At 67.5% G+C, this 14948-nt stretch overlaps 1 protein-coding gene across 1 annotated transcript; it reads left to right on the top strand.

The window, feature by feature from the left end:
• The first annotated feature begins 1301 nt into the window (after positions 1–1301).
• On the top strand, positions 1302–14709 carry NDC80 (NDC80 kinetochore complex component). Its single transcript, XM_068166895.1, has 17 exons — positions 1302–1382; positions 1798–2034; positions 2250–2336; positions 3396–3519; positions 3830–4002; positions 5107–5209; positions 5966–6055; positions 6491–6584; positions 7003–7109; positions 8819–8963; positions 9508–9713; positions 10553–10702; positions 10795–10884; positions 11628–11720; positions 12924–13054; positions 13771–13873; positions 14008–14709. Exons 2-17 carry the CDS (start codon positions 1934–1936, stop codon positions 14152–14154), a joined length of 1944 nt encoding a protein of 647 aa, XP_068022996.1. The 5' UTR covers positions 1302–1382; positions 1798–1933; the 3' UTR covers positions 14155–14709.
• The last annotated feature ends 239 nt before the right edge of the window (positions 14710–14948 follow it).

Genomic DNA, 14948 nt, shown 5'->3' with positions numbered 1-14948 from the left:
GCCTGGAGGGAGGCAGGCAGGGCAGGACCCAATCCATCACAGGCTCCTCTGTGGGGTGCTCTTCTCATCAGGAACACAAATTGCTCTCATCCATCATCCCCCTGATGTAATCACACCAAAGCCTTCCCCACCCTCAGCCCCACAAGGCAGCTGCTTTGCTCTATTGGATTAGAGACAAACCTCTCCTGCCTGGCCTCAGCCAGCAGACACCTCTGCAGGGAAGGGCACCCTGCATCCCCCCCTGGAGGGGCCCTGCCTGCAGGCTGAGCCTAGGACTCCCTGTGCCAGGAATCTCTACCCAGGGCTGCCTCTGAGGGAACAGCAACCCAACAGCCCCCACCCCCAGAGCAGTGCCCCCCAGGCCCCCGGGGGGAAGGGGGGGGCAGGCAGCTTGCCAGCCCAGTGGGAAACCCAAGCAGAGCTTCCCCCTGGGGATGCAGCACAGAATGCTTTGGCTTCAGAGCTCCCCTAGCCCACCCTCTGGGCAGCAGGGGCAGCTTCCTGCAGGGAGGCTGCAGCCAGCTGGGGGCTGGGCTCTGCTCCCAGGCACCCAGCCCCAGAACAAGAGGACACAGTCTCAAGCTGTGCCAGGGGAGGTTTAGACTCAGGGTGAGGAGAAAGTTCTTCCCAGAGAGAGTTGTTGGCCACTGGGATGTGCTGCCCAGGGAGGTGGTGGAGTCCCCATGCCTGGAGGTGTTCAGGAGGGGATTGGATGTGACACTTGGTGCCATGCTCTGGTCATGAGGTCTGTGGTGCAGGTTGGACTCGCTGATCCTCGAGGTCCCTTCCAGCCTTGGTGATGCTGTGAGGCTGTGCTGCCTCAGACCTAAAGAAGCGCCGGTAATCGATGGGGTTAGGCTGAGGCGGCTCCGTTAGCGACGGCCCCGGCTGAAACACAGAGCCGCGGGGCCCAGCGGCTCTCTGCCCAAAGCAGAGCGCTCCTGCCTCACCCCGACCGCAGCAGGAAGCGCGGCTCGCCGCCGGGCGCAAGCCTCGCCGCGCCGAGGAAAAGGAGGGGGCGCCACAGCCAGAGCTGCGCGGGGCTGCAGCCGGCGCGGGGCTGCCCCCCGCCCCCATCCCTCGCTGCGAGCCTAGGGGCTCAGCGCGGCAGCGCCTCGCCCGCATACCCGCGTCGCTCCCTCGCTTCTGGGCGCCGCCATCTTGCCACCGGACGCCACGGCCACCCACTTCCGGTGGGCTGGGGGGGGTTGGCTGGGGGGCGAGCGGAAGTGACGACACCGCCCGGCGCCCGTGTCGCTCCGCGCTGGTTTATGACATCACCCACGTCGCGCAGTGTGACGTGTGGCGGGCGGTTTGAAACTGAGCGAGACAGCAGCGCCCGTAACGGGCACAGAACAGCGGCCGCGAGCGGCGTCCGGGAGGTGAGGGAGAGACGAGCCCCAACACCCCCCCCCCCCCCCCCCCCCCCCCCCCCCCTCAGCCCCGCGCGGGCGGCTCGGGGCGCTGCTCTGCCCCCCCCCCCCGCCCGGGCGGCTCGGGGGGGGTCTGGGGGGTCCTCGCTGTGCCCCCGCCCGGCTCGGGGCGGGGCTCGGGGCGCTGCTCTCTCCCCGCCCGGCTCGGGGGCGCTGGGGGCTCGGGGGGGCTGGGGGCTCGGGGGGCGCTGGGGGCTCGGGGGGGCTGGGGGCTCGGTGCCTCCCGCGGCCGCCTGCCGGACGTTGGGCGGCTGGAGCGGGCGCGGAGGAGGCCGAGGCTGGCCCCGTGCTCAGCGCAGGGCTGATGCGGGAGGCTGTGCCTGGCGGCGCTGCTGCCCTTCTGCCCGTGGCCGCTTTCCTTTAGGGAGGACCTGAGGATTCCGGAAGCTCTCCCGCGGGCTGGTCCCCAGCAGGGTCCTGCTGCTCCTGCTGCTGCTCCCCTCGCCCCCGTGGGAGCTGCCTGCGCCGTCCCCCGCCGCTGCTCCGGGCTGCTGGGCGCCATGAGGAGGAGCTCCACCCTGGCCGGCAGCTGCGGCCGGCAGTCGGTCACGGCCCTGCGGGTGCAGGACAGCAACAAGCTGGGTCTCCAGACCCCCCAGATGTAAGTGGTGCTGCTCCTCCTGCTGGGAATGGGCTCGGCAGCCCCTTCTGAACAGCTGTCCCGGGGTGGGCTCGGGTGGGGCTGCAGGGACCCGTGCAGCAGAGGTGGTTTGCACACAAAGTGCTCTCCAGGGCTGCCAGGAGCTCCCCTTCCCCCCTTGGTCTCCTTATGACACACCTCCAGCAGTGCCCTGAAGCCTTCTCTTTGCCCCTCAGGAAGGACAGAGCCATGTCTGGGAAGCTGAGCATGAGCAAGCCCACCCCCAGCACTCTGGAGAAGAGAGTCAGCTCTGTTGGGCACAGGTATGGGGCTGAGCTGGGGCAGGGAGCGCTGTGTCTGCAGCTGTGGGCCTTCCTCCCAGCCCTGCTGGCTTGGGAGCTGCTGTGGGAGTTGGTCTTCCTCTGGGCAGGGGGAGCACCGGGGCCTGGGAGCTCTGCAGCACCTTGCCTAAGGCAGAGCCAGGCCTGGGCCCTGCTCTGCCCTGGCCTCCCCCTCCCTGAGACCCAAACCCTCCAGCCAGCCCCAGCCCTGCACCTCCCCCTGCTCCCTGAGACCCAAACCCTCTAGCAAGCCCCAGCCCTGCACCTGCTCCTCCCTGAGACCCAAACCCTCCAGCCAGCCCCAGCCCTGCACCTCCCCTGCTCCCAGAGACCCAAACCCTCCAGCAAGCCCCAGCCCTGCACCTCCCCTGCTCCCAGAGACCCAAACCCTCCAGCAAGCCCCAGCCCTGCACCTCCCCTGCTCCCAGAGACCCAAACCCTCCAGCAAGCCCCAGCCCTGCACCTGCTCCTCCCTGAGACCCAAACCCTCCAGCAAGCCCCAGCCCTGCAGCTCCCCTGCTCCCTGAGACCCAAACCCTCCAGCAAGCCCCAGCCCTGCAGCTCCCCTGCTCCCTGAGACCCAAACCCTCCAGCAAGCCCCAGCCAGCCCCAGCCCTGCACCTCCCCTGCTCCCTGAGACCCAAACCCTCCAGCAAGCCCCAGCAAGCCCCAGCCCTGCAGCTCCCCCTGCTCCCTGAGACCCAAACCCTCCAGCAAGCCCCAGCCAGCCCCAGCCCTGCACCTCCCCTGCTCCCTGAGACCCAAACCCTCCAGCAAGCCCCAGCCCTGCACCTCCCCCTGCTCTCTGGGGCTCCATTTTGCTGAGGGGCTGGGGAAGGGACTGGGGCAGGGGGCCTGCAGCCTGTGCCCCAGGGGTGCCGCTCCCCGCCCAGGACCAGTGGGGCAGGGGGCAGGGGGCTGGGGCTGGGGGGGGGGCCGCAGCCTGTGCCCCAGGGGTGCTGCTCCTCGCCCAGGGCCAGCGGGGCAGGGGGCTGGGGGGGGGCTGCAGCCTGTGCCCCAGGGGTGCTGCTCCTCGCCCAGGGCCAGCGGGGCAGGGGGCTCCCGCAGCAGCCAGTTCGGCATCTTCGGGACGGAGAAGATGAAGGACCCCAGGCCGCTCCACGACAAGGCCTTCATCCAGCAGTGCATCAAGCGGCTCTCCGAGGTGCGTCCCGGCGCCCAGCCTGCCCCCCGCGGGCACGGCGGGCACTGCCCGAGGCGCGGCTGGGCGGCAGCCCCCGGCCCTGCCCCTGCCCCTGCCCCTGCCCCCTGCCCCCTGCCCCCTGCCCCCTGCCCCCTGCCCCCTGCCCCCTGCCCCTGCCCCCTGCCCCCTGCCCCCTGCCCCCTGCCCCCTGCCCCCTGCCCCCTGCCCCCTGCCCCCTGCCCCCTGCCCCCTGCCCCCTGCCCCCTGCCCCCTGCCCCCTGCCCCCTGCCCCTGCCCGCGCCGCTCAGCCCCGCGCCTCGCCCCTCGCCAGTTCCTCTCCGAGAACGGCTACGGCCACAGCGTCTCCATCAAGTCCCTGCAGTCTCCCTCAGTCAAGGACTTCCTCAAGATCTTCACCTTCATCTACGGCTTCCTCTGCCCCAGCTACGAGCTGCCGGGCTCCAAGTTCGAGGAGGAGATCCCCAGGCTCTTCAAAGAGCTGGGGTGAGGCCCTGCCCGGGGGGCTGGGGGCACGGGCTGGGGGGCCGGGAGCTGTGCAGGGCAGCTCAGCTGGGGGGGGCTCAGGGGCACTGGTTTGGAGCTGTCGGTGTTTAGCAGCAGCTGCCACAGAAAGGGTTGGGTGGGAAGAGACCTTCTGAGGCCATCCCAGTCCAGCCCTACCCCCTGCAGGGTCAGCCCCAGCCAGGGCAGGCTGCTCAGAGCCCCCCAGCCAGGGCAGGCTGCTCAGAGCCCCCCAGCCAGGGCAGGCTGCTCAGAGCCCCCCAGCCAGGGCAGGCTGCTCAGAGCCCCCCAGCCAGCCTGCCCTGCAGTGCTGCCAGCCATGGGGCAGGGGGAGAGGCAGGCTGTCATCTGGGCTAGAAACAGGCCCTGGGCCTCAGAGGCTGTTGGCTTGGAGCTGCTTCTCTCTGCTGTGTTATCACTGGTGGAACCATGGCATGGCTTGGCTGGGAAGAGACCTTCCAAGCTCATCCAGCCCAACCCCCTGCAGCCAGCAGGGACAGCCCCAGCCCCAGCAGGCTGCTCAGAGCCCCCCAGCCAGCCTGCCCTGCAGTGCTGCCAGCCATGGGGCAGCTCCCAGCTCTCTGGGCAGCCTGGGCCAGGCTCTCCCCACCCCCAGGGGCAAACATTTCTCCCTTCTCTCCACTCTCAATCTCCCTCTGAGAGTCCAAACCATCCCCCCCTTGGCCTGGCACCCCAGGCCCTGGGTTAAAAGTCTGCCCCCAGCTTCCTGCTCCCCGCTTGAAGCCCTGAAGGGCCACCAGAAGATCTCCTGGGGCATTCTCCAGGCTAACCCAGACTCCTTCAGCCTGGTCTCACAGCAGTGAGGCTCCAGCCTCTCAGCAGGGTGGTTCAGAGCTGGGTAGTCCTGGGAGCAGCTGGGTGCTGGGCTTTGGGGGGTCCCTCCCACCCTGAGAAGCTGTGGCACTCCCAAGGGACTCCATCCATGCAGCCAGGGCTTGGCTCCTCTCCCTTCCAGGAGCAGGATGAGCAACTGAGTCTGTGCTCCCTTCGTGCCTTGGTGCCCTGTGGGCAGCTGCTGGGCTGGTTCCCCACTGCAGCAGCTGAGTGCCCTCCCTTTGCCTGCAGGTATCCCTTTGCCCTCTCCAAGAGCTCCATGTACACGGTGGGAGCTCCCCACACCTGGCCCCAGATCGTGGCAGCCCTGGTCTGGCTGATCGACTGTGTCAAGGTAGGGCTGCTCCAAGCCAGGGTAGCCACTGCAGGCTGGGGGCAGGGGGCCACTTCCAAGGCCCAGCCCTGAAGTGCCTCCTCAGTGGTCGGCTCTGGTGCTTACAGAAAGGTTTCTGCCCCCAGAGGGTTGTCCAGGCCTGGCCCAGCCTGCCCGGGGCAGCGGTGCAGTCCCCATGCCTGGAGGGGTGGCAGGATAAGCCCTGGAGCTGTGGTGCTGAGGGCCCTGGGCTGGTGGTGCCCTGGCAGTGCTGGGTTAAGGGTTGGGCTCCATGACCTCCAGGGTGACTTCCAGCCCAGTTGCCTGGTTGCAGGACAAGTGCAGCTGTCCCTGCTGGGTGCCTGCTGAGCTCTGTGCTGGGGAGCCTCGAGCTCTGCAGCACGTCACCTGAGGAAGGGCAGAGGACAGCTGAGAGGCATCCAAGTGGGGCAGCTCAGGGGGGCTCTTCCCTGGGAGGCTGCTGAGGCACTGGGAGGGGTTGCCCAGGGAAGCTGTGGAAGCTCCCTTCCAAGGCCAGGCCGGCTGGGTCCCTGAGCAGCCTGGTCCAGGGGGAGGTGTCCCCTGCCCAGAGGCTTGGAGGATCTTTAGGGTCCCCTCCAGCCCTGCCCAGTCTGTGCTGATCTCGTGCCCTCTGCCAGCTCACACAGGGCTCTCAGGCTGGACTCTTCAGCAGCAGTTAGCCAAGGGTGCTCCTGCTGAAGGTGGGAGTGGGAGGGGAGGGGTCTTGCTGCTCACCCTCCCCACCTGTCCTTGCAGCTCTTCTCTGCCATGAGGGAGAACGCAGCAGCCCTCGATGAGGGCCAGGGCTGGGGAGAAGAGACAGAGGATGGCATCACCCACAACAAGGTAGCAGGGACTGCCAGGGGTGGCCAGGGCTGCTCAGCTGAGCTCCCCAGTGCCAGGGAGACAGGGACCTGCTGGAGAGAGTCCTGGGGGAGGGCCTGGAGCAGCTCTGGGAGCAGCCAGGGCTGAGAGCCTGCAGAGGAGCAGCCCCAGAGGGGAGCTGAGCAATGCTCAGCAAGAGCTGCAGGAGCTGTGGGGGGCAGGAAGCTGGGGCCAGGCTCTGCCCAGCGGTGCCCAGGGCCAGGACAGGGGGGTCCTTGAAGTCTGCTCTCAATGCCTGGCTCCAGTTGCTGACAACTTCTGAGGGAGGAGTTGGAGTTGATTTCTGCAGCAGTTGGCTCAAGCTGCTGGGGCTGTCCTGGGTGTGGGCAGGGCTGGCCTCTCCAGCTCCTGCAGAGCCCTGGCAGGCACTGGCAGACCTTCTGGCCTTGTTCTCAGCTCTTCATGGACTACACTGTGAAGTGCTACGAGCTCTTCATGAAGGGGGCAGACACCTTTGAGGAGCAGGATGCAGAGCTGGAGGCCAAGCTGAGTGAGTTGTCCCTCAGAGGAGGGCTTTGGCTGGGGGCAGTCAGCTGGGCTTGGGGGCCTGAGGTCCCTCAGCTGAAGCCTCCTTGGGTGCAGCCTTGCTGGTGGGGCCTGGGGGGGAGCTGGCCACGGGCTAGTGCCAGCCTCTCGTGTTGGGTGGCTTTGCAAGGAGCACTGCAGAGCTCTGCAGGTGAAGTTCCACCTCTGCAGGTGGTTCCTGCCTGACCCCAGGAAGCCTAAGCAGGGGCTGCAGCTCTGAGCCAGGGAGCTCAGCCCCCAGGAGCTGTGGCAGGAGCCTGCTCTGGGGGTGGTTTGGTGGGCTTGCTCCTGCTGCTCCAGGGGTGCTGCTGTTGGGGATGGCTGTCCAGGGGATGGTGCTTGCCAGAGCAGGGATGATGGTGATGCCTCCTCTCCCTTGCCAGAGGAGCTATTCAAGGTGGATGAGTCCAGGACAGAGGAGCTGCTGGCTGAGAACAGGAGGCTGAATGAGGAGATCGCCAGGCTGGAGAAGGAGAAGGAGAGCGAGCCGGTGAGTCCCGGGGCCTGCCTCACCCCTCTGGCCTTGCCCCCAGCCCCCCAGAGCCTGGGCACTGCCCCTGCAGCGCAGGGCCTTGCTGAGGAGCCCCCTGCACAGAGCTGGTGTGGGCATCCCGCTGGCACTGAGTCAGAGAAGCCTTGGGGCACTGCTTGTCCTGAGCCAAAAGCTGTGGAGCTCCTGCGGGCTCCCTGCTCTGCTCTCTGCTTGCAGCTGGGGGCAGCAGAGGTGGCCCTCGGAGCAGTGCCATCTGAGGGGTGCTGGAGGGGCTGGGGGACCAGTCTGAAAGGGGCTGGGGGCTGTGCAGCTGCCCACCTGCAGAGGTGCTGCTGCTGCCCTCGCTGTGCCACGCTGGGTGCCCTGCAGGAAGAGCTCCCTCCGTGCCAGGCTGATGGCACCAGCCCTGCTTCCAGCCTCTCCTGCTCTGATGGTCCTGGGGCTCTGCTCCACTCAGCTGCCCCAGGGCCCAGCAGCTGCTGAGGGCCTGGCCTCCACCATGGCTGCTGCCCAGTGCCAGTGGGGGGCTGCCCGGGGCTGGCTGCCCGGTGCCCAGGGGGCCGACTGGGGATGCCTGCCTGGTGCCCAGGGGGGCTGCTGCCCGGTGCCCATGGGAGGCGGCTGGGCATGGCTGCCCGGTGCCCGTGGAGGCTGCTGGGGCTGGCTGCCCGGTGCCCGGGGGGGCTGCTGGGGCTGGCTGCCCGGTGCCCAGGGGGCCGACTGGGGATGCCTGCCTGGTGCCCAGGGGGGCTGCTGCCCGGTGCCCATGGGAGGCGGCTGGGCATGGCTGCCCGGTGCCCGTGGAGGCTGCTGGGGCTGGCTGCCCGGTGCCCGGGGGGGCTGCTGGGGCTGGCTGCCCGGTGCCCAGGGGGCCGACTGGGGATGCCTGCCTGGTGCCCAGGGGGGCTGCTGCCCGGTGCCCATGGGAGGCGGCTGGGCATGGCTGCCCGGTGCCCGGGGGGGCTGCTGGGGCTGGCTGCCCGGTGCCCGGGGGGGCTGCTGGGGCTGGCTGCCCGGTGCCCGGGGGGGCTGCTGGGGCTGGCTGCCCGGTGCCCAGGGGGCCGACTGGGGATGCCTGCCTGGTGCCCAGGGGGGCTGCTGCCCGGTGCCCATGGGAGGCGGCTGGGCATGGCTGCCCGGTGCCCGTGGAGGCTGCTGGGGCTGGCTGCCCAGTGCCCGTGGGGATTGGCTGGGGCTGGCTGCCCGGTGCCCGGGGGGGCTGCTGCTGCCCGGTGCCCGGGGGGGCTGCTGGGGCTGGCTGCCCGGTGCCCGGGGGGGCATGGCTGCCCGGTGCCCATGGGGGCTGCTGGGGCTGGCTGCCTGGTGCCCGGGGGGGCTGCTGCTGCCCGGTGCCGGTGGGGGCTGCTGGGGCTGGCTGCCCGGTGCCCGGGGGGGCTGCTGCTGCCCGGTGCCCGGGGGGGCTGCTGCTGCCTGGTGCCCGTGGGGGCTGCTGCTGCCCGGTGCCCGGGGGGGCTGCTGGGGCTGGCTGCCTGGTGCCCGGGGGGGGCTGGCTGCCCGGTGCCCGTGGGGATTGGCTGGGGCTGGCTGCCCGGTGCCCGGGGGGGGCTGGCTGCCCGGTGCCCATGGGAGGCGGCTGGGCATGGCTGCCCGGTGCCCGTGGGGGCTGCTGGGGCTGCTGCTGCCCGGTGCCCGGGGGGGCTGCTGGGGCTGGCTGCCAGCAGCGGTCGCTCTGCCCCCCCCGGCAGGACCGCAGAGTGGCCCTGAGGAAGCTGAAGGCCTCCCTGGAGCAGGATGTGCAGAAGTTCCAGGCCTACCTGGCCAACATGGAGTCCCACATGGCCCTCCTGGAGCAGAAGCTGGCGGGCATGAGCGAGGAGGTGGAGGCAGCAGGTGAGGAGGCCTTGGCCAGCAGCAGGGGAGGGCAGACAGGAGGGGACTTGAGTGGAGCAGGCTGGAGAGGGCCAGAGGAGGACAGCAGGGCTGGGGCAGGGTCTGCAGAGCAGGGCTGGGGAGGAGCAGCTGAGGGACCTGGATGTGCTCAGCCTGGAGCAGAGGAGGCTGAGGGAGACCTCACTGCTCCCTGCAGCTCCCTGGGAGGAGGCTGCAGCCGGGGGGGTTGGGCTCTGCTCCTTGGTATGTGGTGATAGAAGGAAAGGAAAGGGCCTGCAGCTGTGCCAGGGGAGGGTGAGGCTGGGCATGAGGGACAGTTTCTTTGCTGCAAGGGCAGTCAGGGACTGGCCCAGGCTGCCCAGGGCGCTGCTGGAGTCCCCATGCCTGGAGGGGCTCAAGCGGCCCGGGGTCAGGTTACCGGCAGCGCTCCTGGAGGCCCTCCCCGACCCCAGCAAGTCCCTGAGGCTGTCAGTGCAGCTGTGCTCAGCTCCTGGCAGCCCAGGGCCGGGCCCAGGCTGCGCCCCCAGCCCCTCTGTGCCCGCAGAGCTGGAGGCGGAGGCGGTGCGGCAGGAGAACGCGCGGCTGCAGCACGTCCTGGACAGCCAGCGCTACTCCGTGGCCGACATCGAGAGGATCCACCGGGAGAAGAACGAGCTGCAGCAGACCATCAGCAAGCTCAGCAAGGAGCTGGAGGCCGAGGAGCAGCAGCTGTGGAATGAGGAGATGAAGTATGCCCGCAGCAAGGAGGCGGTAAGTGCCGGCCCCACCGCTGCCGCCGGCGCCCGGGGGGGCAGAACGCGTGGGCTGCACCTGAGAGCCCAGCCCTGCCCTGCCCAGCCCTGCCCTGCCCAGCCCTGCCCAGCCCTGCCCAGCCCTGCCCAGCCCTGCCCAGCCCTGCCCTGCCCAGCCCTGCCCTGCCCAGCCCTGCCCTGCCCTGCCCTGCCCAGCCCTGCCCTGCCCTGTGACACCTCCCACCGGCCCAGCCTGGCCTTGACCACCCCCAGGGAGGGGCAGCCAGGACCAGCTGTCTGCAGGGGCTGTAGTGAACAGACTCCCCCTGGGATGACATGGGGGGCTCTGCTCTGCCCTGCTGTCAGCACCACACAGATGTCCTCTGGTGGAGCTCTGGGGCTGGGGTTGCTCAGCCTGGAGAAGAGGTCTGTGGTGACAGGTTGGACTCGAGGGTCCTCGAGGTCTCCTCCAACCTTGGTGATACTGTGAGACTGAGGAGGCTCAGGGGAGACCTTGCTCTCTGCAACTCCCTGCAGGGAGGTTGGAGCCAGGAGGGGGTTGGGCTCTTCTCCTAGGCAGGCAAGCAGCAGAACAAGAGGACACAGTCTCAAACTGTGCCAGGGCAGAGCCAGCTCTTGGCTTCAGTCTCTCTGTGCCCAGGGGGCCTCTGTGCCCAGGGCCTCTGTGCAGGCTGTGGGAGGAGGGTGTGAGGCCCTCTCGAGCAGAAGGGGAGGATGCGGTCCTGAAGGGGTGGGATGCCAAAGCTCCCTGGGTGCTGTGGGGTCAGGCTGGCAGAGAGCAGCTGCCTCTGTCCAAGCCCTCTGTGTGCTGTCTCTGCCCCTGCCCTGGCTGGGCAGCTGGAGCTGCAGCTGGCAGACTACCACAAGCTGGCCAGGAAGCTGAAGCTGATCCCTGCCAGCGCCGAGCACTCCAAGGGCTACGACCTGAGGCTGCAGTTCAGCCCCGAGGAGGGCGCCGCCTTCCTCAGCCGCTGCAGGGAGATCAAGGTGAGCAGGGCTGGGGCTGGGGGCTGCTCTGCCCCGGGGGGCAGGGGCTGCAGAGCAGGGCTGAGCTCAGGCTGCCCTCCTGACCGTCCCAGGGGCCCCTGATGGACATCATGAACCAGACGGAGGAGGCCATCCGGGACACCGCGCAGCGCAAGATGGCTCTGGAGGAGGCTCTGGAACAGGTCTGGGGGCTGGGCACGGCCAGGGCTGGGGCACCAGGAGGCTCCCTGCTGGCTGCTCTGGCTCCTGGGTGGGGCTGCAGGCCCTGGGAGCGGGCTGGGTGTGGTGAGGCTTGGGGCAGTGGGAGAGGGAAGGGAAGCTGTGAGCAGGTGGTGGAACCTAAGGAGGGGAGTGAGAGTAGGAGACCTTTGTGCCTCCTGCCCTCTGCTCTGCCCTGCTGGGGTCAGAGCTGAGCTCCCCAGGCTCACAGGGACAGGGAACTGCTGGAGAGAGCCCAGGGGAGGCTGCAGAGCTGCTGAGGGGCCTGGAGCAGCCCTGGGAGCAGCAAAGGCTGAGAGCCCTGGGGCTGAGAGCCTGCAGCAGAGCAGCCCCAGAGGGGAGCTGAGCAATGCTCAGCAAGAGCTGAAGGAGCTGTGGGGGGCAAGAGGCTGGGGCCAGGCTCTGCTGAGTGGTGCCCAGGGCCAGGCCAAGGGGCAAGGGGCAGAGCCTGGCAGGCAGGAGGTGGCAGCTGAGCAGGAGGAGAAAGTGGTTTGGGGGGAGGCTGCTGGAGGCCTGGAGCAGGCTGCCCAGAGAGGTTGTGGAGTCTGCTGGTGTGGAGAGCTTCCAACCCCCCCTGGGCACTGTGCTGCTGGGCAGGGTGCTGGGGGGGCCCTGCTGGAGCAGGGCTGGGCTGGGGCAGCTCCAGGGGTCCCTCCCCACCCCTCCATGCTGGGCTGTGGGTGACCCTGCTCTGCTGTTGTTCCAGCTGAATGCCATGGTGGTGGAAAAGAACAACAATGTGAAAGGGCTGAAGGAAGAAGCTGAGAAGCTGGATGAGCTTTACCAGCAGAAGATGAAGGTAGAACCTCCTGGCTGATGGTCTCTGCTCCCAAGGAACCAAGGCATAGGAGAGGAAATGGCCTCAAGCTGCCCCAGGGGAGGCTTAGGTTGGACCTCAGAGGAAGCTTCCACACTGAAAGACTTCTCCAGGCCTGGCCCAGGCTGCCCAGGGAGTTGGCTGAAGTACTAAGAGGCAGAGGAGTGCTGCTGAGGGCCATGGGGCAGCCCCAGCCCTGGCAGGGGCAGGTCATGGTTGGACTGAATGCTCTCCAAGGTCCTTTCCACACCAAATGCTTCCATGGTTTTGTGCCCCTTCCCCAGCCAGAGCCCTGCTGCCAGCAGAGTAGGCTGAACATGAGCCAGCAGTGTGCCCAGGGGGCCAAGAAGGCCAAGGGCATCCTGGCCTGCAGCAGGAAGAGTGTGGCCAGCAGGAGCAGGGAAGTCCTTCTGCCCTGTGCTCAGCACTGCTCAGGCCACACCTTGAGTCCTGTGTCCAGCTCTGGGCTCCTCAGCTTAGGAAAGAGGTTGAGCTGCTGGAAGGTGTCCAGAGAAGGGCAAGAAAGCTGGGGAGGGGTCTGGAGCACAGCCCTGGGAGGAGAGGCTGAGGGAGCTGGGGTTGCTTAGCCTGGAGAAGAGGAGGCTCAGGGGAGACCTTCTTGCTCTCTGCAACTCCCTGCAGGGAGGTTGGAGCCAGGTGGGGGTTGGGCTCTTCTCCCAGGCCCCCAGCAGCAGAACAAGAGGACACAGTCTCAAGCTGTGCCAGGGGAGGTTTAGGCTGGAGGTTAGGAAGAAGTTCTACACAGAGAGAGTGATTGCCCACTGGAATGGGCTGCCCAGGGAGGTGGTGGAGTCCCCATCCCTGGAGGTGTTCAGGAGGAGACTTGCTGGGGTGCTTGGTGCCATGGTTGAGTTGATCAGATGGTGCTGGGTGAGAGGTTGAGCTTGATGACCTCAAAGGTCTCTTCCAACCTGGTCTGGTCTATTCATGGTGCTGGCTAGCAAGAGTAGCCCCTGGTTAGCCAGCCCCCTGGTTAGCCAGGCCCCTGCAGCCACACTAGGGGCAGAGCTGCACCTGGGAGCTGCCTGGGGGAGTCCTTAGTCTCCTGGGCTTGGCCTCTCCCTGTCCTCTGCTTGAATCCTCTCCTCCTTGCTGTGCTGCCCCCCCTGCACCCTTGCAAGGACAGCTGCTGGCTGATGCAGGCTTGGGCTTTTCCCTCTGCAGGAGGCAGAGGAGGAGGAGCAGAAGTGGGCAGAGGAGCTGGAACTGCTGGAGAAGCACAAGAGGCTGCTGGAGAGTGGTGTCAACCAGGGGCTGGACGAAGCCACCAAGGAGCTGCAGGACCTCCAGCGGCAGTAAGGGCTGGGCCCAAGCTGGCTGGGCAGCTCAGCTGGGCCCTGTGTGCTGGGGGGCAGGACCAGGGGCCCCCTCCAGACCCCACTGTCACCCCTGTGTGCTGGGGGGCAGGACCAGGGGCCCCCTCCAGACCCCACTGCCACCCCTGTGTGCTGGGGGGGAGGACCAGGGGCCCCCTCCAGACCCCACTGTCACCCCTGTGTGCTGGGGGGCAGGACCAGGGGCCCACTCCAGACCCCACTGCCACCCCTGTGTGCTGGGGGGGAGGACCAGGGGCCCCCTCCAGACCCCACTGTCACTCCTGTGTGCTGGGGGGGAGGACCAGGGGCCCCCTCCAGACCCCACTGCCACCCCTGTGTGCTGGGGGGCAGGACCAGGGTTCCTCAGACCTCCCTGTCCCCACTGACTGGCAGGTGTTTCTGCTCCACACTGAGCCTTCAGCCACAAGCTGGCTGTGCCCCACCAGAAGCTCTGCTTTCCAGGGGGGCTTCATACCCAGAGCAAGGAAAGGAGTTTGTGTCCTAACATCTGAGCCTGCACTCTGCAGCCTGGAAAGCCAGTCCCAGCTCTCGGAGGGCCTCCCTTGCTCCCCACCTAGCAGACACAGTCCTGAGCTAGGTGCTGGGGGGCAAGTCTGCCCTGGTCCCTGTTCCTGCCCTCAGCACAGCCCCTGGCAAGGCCAGAGCCTGATGGGGCCCTCTGGCTGCCTCTGCAGGTACCAAGTTCTGCTGCAGAGCAGAACAGAGGAGAGCAGGAGGACTGGGGACAAGCTGGAGCACCTCCTCGATGCAGTTGCTACTCACACAGCACTCCTGCAGGTGAGCTGCGTGGAGGCTCCTCTGGAGAGCTTCCCTGGCCAGCTGCTGGGGCTGGGGGCTGCCTGCCTCTGCTCCTGGCAGAGCCTCCAGAGGGGAGCAGGACTGCTCTGCTCACCTGCCTCTGCCTCCCCCAGAAATACCTCAACGAGCAGAGCGCCCAGAGCGACAGAGCCTACGAGGAGCTCGAGGCTGAGGACCTCCTCTCCCCCCTCAGAGAGATCCTGGACAGCTACAGGAAGAAGGCTGAAGGGCTGAAGGCTGGAGGTGGCCTCAGCTCCTGAGCTGCTGCCCTTGCTCCAGCTGCTCCCTCTGGGCCTTTGTGCTGCCCCAGCCTGATGCTGAGCAGTGCCTCTCCCTCTCCTCTCTGCCTGTCCAAACTCTCTTCTAGCCTTGCCCAGCCTGGGCCTGCTCCTCAGGAGCCCTTTTGCCTTTCCCCATCTCATCTTCTGCACCTAAAGCAGAGTTGTTCTCCTCAGCTACCCCACACCTCACTCTGCTCCCTTGAGCCAGGTGCTGGGGCCAGGGCCCTGTCCCTGGGCTGCCTGCCAGCTCCTCCTGGCTGCAGCTGGAGCTGGGCCCTGCCCTGTGCTCAGTCCTAGCTCAACCTCTCTGGCCTTTGGGTAGACAATTCCCTTGGGCCCTGCTCTGTCTCCAGGGTTCTCCCTGGCTTCTGTATTGCCCCAACCCCACCCTGCCTTGGCTTTTCCTGGGGTGGCTCACTGCAGCTCCCAGCAGCAGCCACTCCTCTCCTGCCTGCAGGAGTGGGGGGAGAGGAGAAGTAGCTCTAGAACTGTTCCTTACAAGAGTCAGTAAATAAAGATTGCTCTTAGCCTTCTGCAGGAATGGAGAGAGCCTCTGAGCCAGTTGTGCACCTGGGGCACCTTTGGAGAAGAGGAGGCTCAGGGGAGACCTTCTTGCTCTCTGCAACTGCCTGCAGGGAGGTTGGAGCGAGCTGGGGGTTGGGCTCTTCTCCCAGGCCCCCAGCAGCAGAACAAGAGGACACAGTCTCAAGCTGTGCCAGGGGAGGTTCAGGCTGGATGTTAGGAAGAAGTTCTTCCCAGCAAGAGAGATTGGC

The sequence above is a fragment of the Melanerpes formicivorus genome, unplaced genomic scaffold (assembly GCF_026170545.1).
Source record: "Melanerpes formicivorus ecotype bairdi unplaced genomic scaffold, bMelFor1.0.p_v2 SCAF_111, whole genome shotgun sequence".
NCBI classification, from domain to species: domain Eukaryota; kingdom Metazoa; phylum Chordata; class Aves; order Piciformes; family Picidae; genus Melanerpes; species Melanerpes formicivorus.
Note: the sequence above shows the minus strand (reverse complement) of the source record. Positions and strands in the feature narration are given on the sequence as shown.